At 42.9% G+C, this 12467-nt stretch overlaps 1 protein-coding gene across 1 annotated transcript; it reads right to left on the bottom strand.

The window, feature by feature from the left end:
* Positions 1-419: 419 nt before the first annotated feature.
* Positions 420-9487, bottom strand: LOC310961463 (proteasome subunit alpha type-6). The gene is made up of 7 exons (XM_083933535.1): positions 9338-9487; positions 7512-7606; positions 4774-4855; positions 2888-3043; positions 1491-1669; positions 1268-1362; positions 420-592 (listed from the first exon to the last, which is right to left on the bottom strand). Exons 1-7 carry the CDS (start codon positions 9411-9413, stop codon positions 535-537), a joined length of 741 nt encoding a protein of 246 aa, XP_083789661.1. The 5' UTR covers positions 9414-9487; the 3' UTR covers positions 420-534.
* Positions 9488-12467: the final 2980 nt, after the last annotated feature.

Genomic DNA, 12467 nt, shown 5'->3' with positions numbered 1-12467 from the left:
GCAAAGAGAAACTACCCATATGATATATCCGGTGCGTTGGAGTAATCTATTTTTGACATGCTACATGTGTGTAAAATGTGGAGAAAATGAGGTCAAATCAGGTCTACATCGCTGTGCAGTAGAATAACCTCTCTGCAGCACCTCGTGTGACTACAGCGCACTCAGAGCCACAACAGGAAGCTCGGCGGCCGAGCTCTGCACATGTTCCCCTCAACGCTTTCCCCCGCCGCTCAACTCGACTGACAGATGAACACAGAGGCCTCTGTTTACGTGGACACGAGTTAAAAAAAGCAATCATACGCGTTCAGATCGCATACATTTGTCATAAAATTACAAACATTCCTTTATGATTGTCACAATACGAAGGAAACGGGTAAAAAGACGAGGGTAATTTTACTCGAAAAACTTTTTTTATTGTGAATGAAACAGTGGGGGTAAATGTACAGCACACAAAGATAACACCAGCCTCCGCCTGGGAACTGCATATCCCATCATGCTCTGACTAAATCCGAAAGGTGACGCGTCTCTGCTCGCTCAGTCCCGTTCTGCGAGGGCCACCAGGTGAGTGTCCACCTCAGCCTCTGTCAGGATCCTGGAGAGAGAGAAGACGGGGAGGGAGTATGACGACTGTGACGTCCAACATCTGTTAACCACCATAACACATCAATCAGTGGGCTCCTTCACTGACGGAAAATAAGGGGACTAGAGGCTTTTTCTTCGCCATAAATGACCGATAACTGGGTTTTTAGGCCGTACACCTGAAGCTGTGGGAAATCATTAATGGCACTTGGCTTCTCACCCTGAATGAAACCCTGACCCTTATCTTTAGCATAGTTCAGATACCATGCAGCTAAACGTCATCCGGATCATGAAATTGTGACACAAAAGTCCCAAAAATGTACAAACGTCCCTTTTGGGTTTCGTTCAGGCTCATGTGGTTATTTGTCAGTTGAATCAATTTTATCATTTGTTCGCGATTGTTAATGAGTTAGTCTTCACCAAACAGCCAAACAGACTTCATACGCTTCGCCTTTGTCTCTAAAACCGGTGCTGGTACGTGCGAGTCAACGCGTCTGCGCGCGAGCAGCGTTTATGCAACGTGCAGCAACGCAGCACGAGACATGAGTCACACTGAATTTAAGCAGCAACGACGGATCGATACTTAAACGTAACTTTCACTTGAAAAACCAAAGGTAAGAGGAATCCTTTTGGTCGACTCTTATTCTCATCTCACACGGGGGCGGAGGGGTGTCTGCTCGTCTTTTACCTGAACTTGTGGTCCTGCATTGTGACGACGCCCACTTCGAGCTCGGAGGGCTTGAAGTCAATGGAGAGAACGGTCGACAGACAAGAGATTGCCGTCTGAAGGGGAGAAAATGTAAGAGAGAAGGTTGAGTTTGGGATATTTCTAATGCATCATATTTAAGAATATACTTCACATAGCAACACAGATGGAAACCATTCAATGTCCCTCCCTTATCGACCCGTACCTCGATGGTTTGTTCAAAGGTCCAGTCCAGTTTCTTTTTCACTTTCTTCTCCAGGAAGCTGGTGGCTTCTGTCTGCTTCACTCCGGCTGCGGTGGCCTTGAAGCCGCAGTAGTAGCCTGCCGGGTCGCATTTGTACACCTGGGCGCCGTGTTCCTCGTCTATGCCGATCATGATCATACCTGCGCGAAACGGCAACCGGAGAGGGCTGTGATGGTGGCATTTGGCTTCAGTGTTCTACGCCTCTATATTCGTCTTTACTGTAGTGTTAATTTGGGTTAAACGAAAACTACAACGAAATATATTCGACAAAGACCTTTTTTTCCGATGACTAAGGCGAGACGATGACAAGACGGCGCTGACGTCATGGACGCCAACGATAACCAACACGCATTAGCGCTGACGAGAAATGACGAAACATGTAGTTTACAAAGTAGTTCCTTTGTTGTTCATCAGGTAAGATGGATAAGATGAAGTCTTAGGAAATGGTTTTGGCTAAACTGGACTGACTGAAATGTTCGATATAAGCTGATGGCCGTGATGTCAACCGTAGGCTAAAACAGTTACGTGTTATTTGACTAGCATAAGACTAAAACGCTCACACTTTTAGTCGACTAAATATGATAAAAACTAACAGGGACATTTGACACAGGACTAAGACTAAAGGGGCCTTCACATGATCAGCGTTTTGCCCTGAGTTCACCGTGAGGTTGAGACCCAGTAAACGGCTAAATCAACGTTAGCATTAAAACAACCGTTAGCTCGTAAACTGCCTCTTCACAAACCTGCTGTGATGCTTTTAAACCTCCATCATTACGTTTTCTTCAGAGATCGTGAAACGACTTTAATGTAACGTTAAATAGTTCGGGAAACTCGGACACACACAAAAATGTCGCTCTCTGGTTGCCTAGGAAACGTAAACGTCACACTAGCTTCTATCTCATTGGTTGCGCTTTTGAAAGGTCAGCAGCAAGGAGGTCAAAGATGATTTGAACTATGAGCGCAGCGGCAGAGAGGCAAATCTGAGCGGTGTGCGCCGCCGCTACTGTGGCGCTGCCGCTACTGTCGGCGCTGCCGCTACTGTCGGCGCTGCCGCTACATTGGGAGCTGCCGCTACAGTGGGCACTGCCGCTACATTGGGAGCTGCCGCTACACTGGGCGCTACCGCTACATTGGGAGCTGCCGCTACACTGGGCGCTACCGCTACATTGGGAGCTGCCGCTACACTGGGCACTGCCGCTACACTGGGCACTGCCGCTACATTGGCCGCTACCGCCTCTTCCATAGGAAATTAAAGCGTTCTTTTACTGCGTATCATGTGTGAAGCCTTAAATCCAAAACTAACACTACTTAACTGTACTGCCATGAGAAAACCCCTGACTGTTATTAAATATACTCACAGCAGCCCAGTGGTCGCATCTCAGCATTCTGCGTGTAGACTTGCGAGATGTCAGCAATTCTCTTACACAGCATGTCCACTGGAATCTCATAACCGTACTTGTACTGCCAGTTGGCTGCCTCGTAGCGAGCTCGCTGGACTTGGGACTTGCTGTCAGCTGGAAGAAAAGAGGGAGTAGTTCAAAGCACCCATTGAACTGTCACGCAGTGGTATATTGGTACTTTAAATCTCAAATGCAATGTTGACATGATATCCACAGAAAGCTGTTCTCATGTCAAAAAGAACATTGTTAATAAATAATAAAGATGTTTGGAAAGAGGAACCATCAGCTACAGTCAATGATGAGTGATGCGAGTCTCTGTGCTTTCAATTTGAACTGAAAATACGTGGGATTTTTAAGAGAAGATTTGGGTTTTAACTGGCATTCACACTGTTTTTTCTTTTTGTTCCCATATACTGGAACTACTACTGTGTTTCCTGCTGCAAGATAACGATGACCACCATAGATTACAACAGAGGCAGGTTTATGAGCAACACTCCAAAAAAGCTTCAGTGGATAGAAAGTGAAGAGAAACAGGAGGGAGATGCAAACATGCTGCTGAATATTCAGCATGAGTGAGAAGAAGAACAAACAGATTTACTGCAGTGTTTGCAAAAAATATACATTTTTCATCACATCCATCCGTCCCTCTCACTTTTCTTTTCTTATTTCGCCGTCTCCTGTATTGTGTCCTGTTGTGGAAATGGATTCTTCAATAAAGATCAACAAACAGGATCAGCTTTTTCTCCGTGGTTTATTTTGCCAAAGAATTTTCTTCTGCAGACAAAGATACGTTCATCCCTGCGTCCTCACAAAGTTAGAGTCTAGCAGAAATGACAACGAGCCAAATCTCGTACAGTCTTTTAGGGAGAGGGACAGGACGCGATAAGCCTTGGTTGGGTGACGTCTTCAGACCAAACAAAAACACGCCTCAGACATTACAATGCCCCTCTGAACCTCTCTCATCACAAGGTCTCTAACACAGGGTGCAGATGCACACATATGCCATTATACCATCATGAGTTAGTTATGTGCATTATTCATTAAGAAGGTGGACCCCGCCTCACGCCCGATGTCAGCTGGGATCGGCTCCAGCCCCCCCGCGACCCCGGGATAAGCGGTTGAAGATGAATGAATGAATGATTAAGAAGGTGAGACAGAGGAGACACTGAACTGCGTCTGACCTGACAAAACTATGATTATGAATTACAAATATCCAAAATTCCCACAACAGTCCTCTTATTTTCTGTAAATTAATGTTTTGTATATTTGTTATTATGCCCATTGTTTACATGTGCACACACTTATTGCTGTTGTCTTTTTTCACAATCCACAATTTTACTATATTTTATATAAAATAGGGGCGACTAAAAATGTACTTAGTCGAATCTGACTCGTCACGTCTTGCCTGTAGTCGACTAATCTCGAATAATTTTATTCTCTCATAAAAAACCCTCTGATCCGGTGGCGAGCCACGGACATGAAGCAGACGGCGGCGGGTGCACGTGAGTCACGCGCTGCGCGGTCACGCGTGTCGGGCAGAGGGTTACTGAGAGATGTGGTTTCTGATTTCTGATAGGAGCATCTTATTAAAAGTATTTGTTGTTATAACATCAAAGTGTTTTGTTTGTATCTTTCTTGGAAAATAGCTGACGGTATATATTATTATTATTATTATATTATTATATATATATTTAGAATCATGGAATAGTCGACTATTCGGGGTCGCCTCTAACAAAATCCAAAATAAACAAAGATAAATTCCTGGATTGGTTTTTATAAAATTTGAACTGAATACACCCTTCTGATTAATACCATAAACTCATTATAATGGGTCTTTTTCTTACCTGTCATCCCAGACATTACACATCCAATATTATCTGTTATTCTGAAGAGGTGGGTCACTGTGGCGGCATCCAGGAGCTTGTCCTGTTGCAGGGAAGCAAAGGAACAAATGAATGAATGTGGGATGGCGGTGCCTCGGGTTTTACTGCGATTAAACTAAAATGCATAAAAGCATCACATGTATTACAGAAGCACACTGGAATAAGAGTAGAAATGCAATAACATCTCCTGTTAATGCAAAATGATGCAAATGAAATCTACATTTAAGAAGTAAATCATTGAAGTATTTGACCAAACATTTGCTTGTTTAAACTTTAAAATGTCTTCAAATAATATGAACCACAGTGTTTTGACGTGTTTCAGAGCACTTTGGGCTCTAACAGCATGATGCACGACTGTGAACATTTCAACAGTTTTCATACCAACTAAAAATGTCTTCCTTTAAAACATGAAAAATAAACATGTTCACAAGTTTACCAGTAGTTTAAGATTCTCCAGGAGAGAGAAACTGCAGTGTACTCTAATGTAATTTGCTAAGACGGACCATTCCAACTCAAATGTGGACACAGGACGCATTACGGGTGTGACGAGAGATCATCCAACGAGATGCCGGGATATTACAATTAGACGGTATTTCTCACGATATCAACATGTAAGTGTCAACGGCAACAGAGTAACAGATAAGACACAGACGATATATGAGACGAGGCAAGTTTATTTGTATAGTGCAATTCTGAATTACAACAAGGTAATTCAAAGTGCTTCACATACAACATTATTATCATTGGGAGAAAACATAAAAGGTCATTTAAAGCATACATTACAGTGCCGTTTACTGGGAAAAAAACCCACATTAAAGATTTAAAACACATAAAAAGCATAAAAGATTGTTACAGTTACAGAAGTTACAGTGCCGTTTACTGGGAAGCAGCGGCAAACAGAAAAGTCTTCAGTCTTGATTTAAGAGTTGCAGCAGATCTGCAGTTCTGTGGGAGTTTGTTCCAGAAATGTGGAGCATAAAAACTGAACGCTGCCTCTCCATGTTTAGTCCTGACTCTGGGGACACAGAGCAGACCTGTCCCATGTTTAGTCCTGACTCTGGGGACACAGAGCAGACCTGTCCCATGTTTAGTCCTGACTCTGAGGACACATAGCAGACCTGTCCCATGTTTAGTCCTGACTCTGGGGACACAGAGCAGACCTGTCCCATGTTTAGTCCTGACTCTGGGGACACAGAGCAGACCTGTCCCATGTTTAGTCCTGACTCTGGGGACACAGAGCAGACCTGTCCCATGTTTAGTCCTGACTCTGGGGACACAGAGCAGACCTGTCCCATGTTTAGTCCTGACTCTGGGGACACAGAGCAGACCTGTCCCATGTTTAGTCCTGACTCTGAGGACACAGAGAAGACCTGTCCCATGTTTAGTCCTGACTCTGGGGACACAGAGCAGACCTGTCCCATGTTTAGTCCTGACTCTGGGGACACAGAGCAGACCTGTCCCATGTTTAGTCCTGACTCTGGGGACACATAGCAGACCTGTCCCATGTTTAGTCCTGACTCTGGGGACACAGCGCAGACCTGTCCCATGTTTAGTCCTGACTCTGAGGACACAGAGAAGACCTGTCCTATGTTTAGTCCTGACTCTGGGGACACAGAGCAGACCTGTCCCATGTTTAGTCCTGACTCTGGGGACACAGAGCAGACCTGTCCCATGTTTAGTCCTGACTCTGGGGACACAGAGCAGACCTGTCCCATGTTTAGTCCTCACTCTGGGGACACAGAGCAGACCTGTGTCAACATATGTTGTTTTTCATGATCTGAGCCAGTGGAAGCATGTAGATATTAAACAGAAGAGGCCCCAGAATGGAGCCATGGGGAATTCTACATGTCATTTTTGCCCGATCACCTAATTACCTATAGATACAAAGTAGTCCCTGTCCTTCAAGTAGGGTGCAATCCATTGAGTACTGTAAGACGATGGTGCTATCAACACTGTAACACAAACACGTAACACGTAAGCCCCGCAGCTTCTTTGACATCAGGCTATAAGTCATAATCACAGTGTCGGCACCTGACGGACTTGAACCCTCCGTATGTGACGAGCAGAGAGAATGCGACGGTCTCAGCTGTCTGTCAGCAGCTCCTTAGTGACAGCTGCTGGATAACATGCCTTCACCAGCTAAGTGACAGACATTTACTAAACCAAAATAGTTTTCACGTCGGCTCCATGGGAAGAAATCAACAGTGTTTGACTGATCTGTTGACTTCTCTTCGTGAGAAAACGCGCGTGTGACTCGATAAGAACATGGAAATGGATGTGTTCTGTGAGATGAGCGAGCGACCGTCACAACGCTTCTGAACCCGCTATTTGGAGCAGACAGTGACTGTATGATGACAGGCGGGCCGTATTGGGGAGGGGGTATACTTTATTGGCGTAAGTACCGTAGGCCACACCGCAGCGCTATCTTTGCTGGAATCGAAATCAAGAAAATATTGAAAGTTAAAAATAGTGTTAAAACCTTAACTCAATATCGCGTATCGGCTCATCTTGTGAGCTGAGGGTCTCGTCACACCCCTAGGATGTACATTTACTCACAAACAGTTGAATAAACCACATAAAGTTGTCTAATAAAGCACCATCATGTAGTAGAAGAAGTAAAGAAGAAAAGAAGCAAAAGGTGCGTCAGTGCAGGATGATGCACCTGGTATCCACCACAGACGGGGATGATATCAACTCACCGGTACTTTTTTCTGTGTGACAACGATTGCACAGTCCTTCCCTCTGACTGCTACCGACGTGAGACCACCTTGGTTTATAGCCTTGAAAGCATATTCTGCAAACAAGCAAGACAAGAAGGTGTCTTTAAGTGTATGTGTTCATCTCACAAGAGCAATAAATGTAAAAGATCGTTAAAAACAAGTACAGCAATCAATCGTTTAAACAACACAGTAAATATGTAGAAACACAGACGTCTGTGTTCCTCTGCAGGAAAACTGGAGCAACAAGTAAAGGACCGTGATCTGGTGATTATCCTCTAACTGGCCCGCTCGACATTGAATATACTGACTGAGTTTTGTGGAGATATTGCATCCAAATGAGTGTTTTTTGTATGATTTATGGCGGCACATTCCAGTTTCAGAATCAACTTTAATGGCCAAGTAAGTGTGACCACATACAAGGAATTTGACTGTGGCTTTTTGTTCCTGTCGATATACAGACAGAAATAAACATACAGCTAAAAACACGGATAACAAAAATGAAAAAAGGTAAACAAACATTTGAGTAGCGTGAACAGATTTAAATACAAGTATGACAATGACATTGTAAATAGGCCTGAAACAATGACGTGAGTAAGTCGAGTTCCTCGATTACAATAATGTATTGAGGTAAAACCTCTGCCTTGATGATTCGTTTACTTCCTATCCTTTCTGCCTGTTCAGCACAGGGATCATTGTTCCACACAGACCGTTTTTGTGGATTCACAACACCACCTCCGGAAAAGGCAGAGAATAAGTTTGGGATCATTTCACACTCCACCGTGAACTAGACTCGCTCTTCCTGGTCATTTCTATCTCCAATTCATTTTCTAAATAGATCTATTTTTGTTTTAAACCTGTTTGAGTAAAAACATGTCAGGTAGAATTGTATGCACCACTGTGAATTGCTTAAACAGTGACTTATTCATGGTAAATTGCATGTATTGCCTTCAACACACACACACACACATCTTGTCTGTCTCTCTCTCTCTCAAACACAAACACACAAACCCCCAACCCTGTTAGGTTACCACACCAGATAGGCCTACCCCAGACAATGTTTTCTTGCAAAATCACACAAATAATACATTTTTAAGCAACATCATAATTTTTTTTATCCGAATAGTCGATAACAAAAAGATTCGATAGCTGCATCCCTAATTGTAAACATACTGACAAAAGTGCAATGAAAATATGTGAATATTAATGTTTGTTTAACACAGATGACATCAACAAAAGTCACGTCCACGTCCATTTCATTTCAGGAAAATGGTAGAACCAATTTCAGGAATTCAAACTAAACTGCAAAGTGTATAAACAAACATGTGTGCTTTACATTTGGGGTGAAATGTCCCTTTAAGACCAACAAACGCTGGTTGTATCAGAAATAAACACACAAAATAACGATCACTGCGACAAAATGCTTCCATGATTAAATGAGTTTAATCAAAAGTAAAGTAAAAAAATAAGTAAATCAAAGGAAACAGTGTCACTTCACTCAGTGACTTAACACTTCCAACAATGAATCAGCTCGCTTCACATCAATGCTAACCATGCTAACTAGCCAACTAGCTACCGGGAGTCTGCTGTTGTGTAATTGAAACATTAGCAAAGTAACCGGAGAGTTACAAACAACACACCACATGTAAAGCTTTTAGTGGCTTTATATGACACTACTTTCGCTCTGGAGGGATGTTATCTATCAGCTAGAAGCCGAGCTAAACGAGCCATGACAGAGCATTTAGCCTAGCAAACAAGGGAGTCTGCAGCCGGCTTTTGTCTCCACACACCCGCGAGACGTTACTGACCGACTTGGTAGAGCCTTCCTTCGGGGGAGAAGATGGTGATGTGTCGGTCAAACCCCGCACTCGAGCCTCGGGACATTTTAGAAGAGTAATTTGGCCGAGAAAGTTCGTTCAAATTGGTTAGCAGGCTTCTTTACTTCATGTACAATATTTAACCCGGAAGTTGAACTGAAAGAACGGGACTACATCCGGTGTCAGAGGCCTGCTTCGTTTCCATGGTGATAGGACACTCGCTCACACACACCGGTGTTAAGTCAGTTTGATGTTCAACAATTATGATATTCAGAATAAAAATAAACTATTATGCATTTGTTTTTTAATTATAGATTTTTTATGATTTTTTTAAATGAATTTTTGCTAAACTTAATTACTAATTTATAATATATTACTAATATTTCTCATGTATCACAAGGCTTGTTTTTTAATAATATATTTTTTATGATACATGAGTAATATTATTGCTAAGTCAGTTTGGGTTAAATTACTTTTTTTTTTTTTTTAAAGATTTATAACATTATAACCCGCGTCTTAATTTAAGTTCTTTACATGTGTCTATTTTTACTTTATTTATTTCTCTTTGTCTCTTTATCTCTATGCCTTTGTATCGTATTAAGTATTCTTATGTAATGTCTTTATAATTGAATGTGTATTGTTTTCTTTACACACATTTCAAGTATGATGCCACACTGTTCTGGTTGTACCATATTTGTTCAAATTGCAAATAAAGAATATAAAAAACAGTCAGTTTCACATTCAACAATCATAAGATATTCAGAATAAAAAACTATTATGCATTTAAACCCTGTCATTAAATTGTGTCAAACCTGGTGCAACGTAAAGACTAATATTCCTCATGTATCACAAATCTTGTTTTTAGTCATTATGTTGCACATCTCCAGGTCAAAAGACAAGGAAACATAATAGATTTATTCATAAAAAGATCTGATTGAACTTTAAAGCATGTAAACATGTTCTAGTAGAACATGTCCGCTGTCGAAGGCACAGATACAGGAAATCTCTCCTGCCACATGCATCACACTGTACAACAACAGCTCAACTGTTCACAACAATACAATCAGGAGCTCCTTTTGTTTTCCTTTTTTGTGGGTATCTTTTATATTGTCTCGCCTCACAGCAAGAGGGTTCCTGGTTTGAATCCCGGCTGGGGCCCTTCTGTGTGGAGTTAGCATGTTGTCCCCGTGTCTGCGTGGGTTTTCTCCGGGTTCTCCGGTTTCCTCCCACAGTCCAAAGACGTGCAGGTGTTCGGTTCATTGATGACTCTAAATCACCCGTAGGTGTGAATGGTTGTCTGTCTCTGTTCGTCTCTATGTGTCCTGTGATAGACCGGCGTCCTGTCCAGGGTGGACCCCGCCTCACGCCCGATGTCAGCTGGGATCGACTCCAGCCCCCCACGACCCCTACAGGGACAAGCGGTTGAAGATGAATGAATGAATATTTTGACGTGTCTGTGCGTAATGCTGCTGTTACACTGCAATTCCCCAGCTTGGGATCAATAAAGTATTTCTATTCTCTTCTATATTATTCAAAACAAGCCTTGTGATACATGATGAATATTCGTCTTTATGTTTTGTAATTTTAGACTTAACACTAGAACACAATAGCTATTATATTACTAATGATGTGTGAACCCAGCAGCTTCCTTCTGCCTGCTGAAGCCAATGATACGTTGATGTATTACTGAGACACACAGATTCTCTTATGAAACCACAGGTGTACATCGCCCTATCACATGACGTAACACGAGCGTGACTGTTTTTTTAATTGTTAGAGGGACTAAATCACAGTCATATCACTTGATAAGCGTTCATTTACCGTGTCCTTGTTCCTGTGCATGTGTCAGCAGGGCTTTTCCCTCTGTCTCCAGGTACTTGTTGCAGATGAAAAGAGGGTGTTTGCTTCCTCTTAATAAGTTACTGACACATTTAGATTATGACTCATAAGGCTACTCTGCTACTCTGTGTATCATGATCAGTGAGAGTTCAATCTGAGCTGAATCTGAGGTCTGCGGTGCCAACAGGGGTTATCTCATCACATGTTCCTATATGGTTTATACCCTAAAGTCCCTGTCCTTGCTTATCACGTCATTATCCTATTTTAAAGGCCTTATATTGTGCTCACTTTCAGGTTCATACTTGTATTCTACTAGAATATGTTTACATGCGTTAATGTTCAAGCAACACATTATTTTTCTGACACTCTCTGTCTTATTGAACCTGTATTCACCCTCTGCATCACCCAGTCTGATCTCCTTCGCTGTCACATGCTGGGGCAGTGGGCTGGAGGTCGCAGACACCGACAGACTGGACAAACTGATCAGGAGGGACGGTGATGTCGCCGGGGAGGAGCTGGACACCCTGACGACCGTGGCAGAGAGGAGGATGCTGTCCAGGCTCCGGTCTATCCTGGACCATGTCACCCACCCTCTCTATGACACACTGGCCCAGCAGAGGAGCACCTTCAGCAGAAGTCTCCTCGCACCCAGATGCACCACAGGAAATCTTTCCTGCCTGTGGTCATTAAACTACACAACAGATCCCTTGGAGAGTGTCATAAACAATCCGTTCTTTGCACTATTGTACGGTACTTTGCAAATTATTACAGTACTTTTGATCTGTACATATTACTATTGTGAATTTGATATGAGGAACTCGGAGTAGAGCCGCTGCTCCTTTGTGTTGAAAGGAGCCAGTTGAGGTGGTTCAGGATCATCTGGTAAGGATGAACCTTGGGCGCCTCCCTAGGGAGGTGTTCCAGGCACATCCATGCAATAAGGTATTTTTAGATATTCATCTGAAAATTATTGCAATATCCATTATTGCAAAAGGTTTGGTCACTTTTGCTCGACCACAAGTATTTATTCCTCCTGAACAGTGCTGCTGAAAGATAAACTGGATCATTTACAACATGAATTTTGCAAGTCTAAAATATGCAGTTATAGGGAATGAGTCCTGACCCCAAGTGAAGGAGTTCAAGTACGTCGGGATCTTGTTCACGAGTGAGGGGACGATGGAGCGTGAGTTTGGCCGGAGAATCGGAGCAGCGGGGGCGGAGCTGCAGTCGCTCTACCGCACCATTGTGACGAAAAGAGAGCTGAGGAAGGCAAAGCTCTGGA

Source organism: Echiichthys vipera, assembly GCF_963691815.1.
Source record: "Echiichthys vipera genome assembly, chromosome: 19".
Classification (NCBI taxonomy): domain Eukaryota; kingdom Metazoa; phylum Chordata; class Actinopteri; order Perciformes; family Trachinidae; genus Echiichthys; species Echiichthys vipera.
Note: the sequence above shows the minus strand (reverse complement) of the source record. Positions and strands in the feature narration are given on the sequence as shown.

Coding starts and splice junctions, on each gene's coding strand:
- LOC310961463 (XM_083933535.1), bottom strand. CDS start 9,413: ATGTCCCGAGGCTCGAGTGCGGGGTTTGACCGACACATCACCATCTTC. Junction 4,856..7,511: donor TCACACAGAAAAAAGTACCG/GTGAGTTGATAT, acceptor TCCCTGCAACAG/GACAAGCTCCTGGATGCCGC. Junction 1,670..2,887: donor GATGCGACCACTGGGCTGCT/GTGAGTATATTT, acceptor CGTTTCGCGCAG/GTATGATCATGATCGGCATA.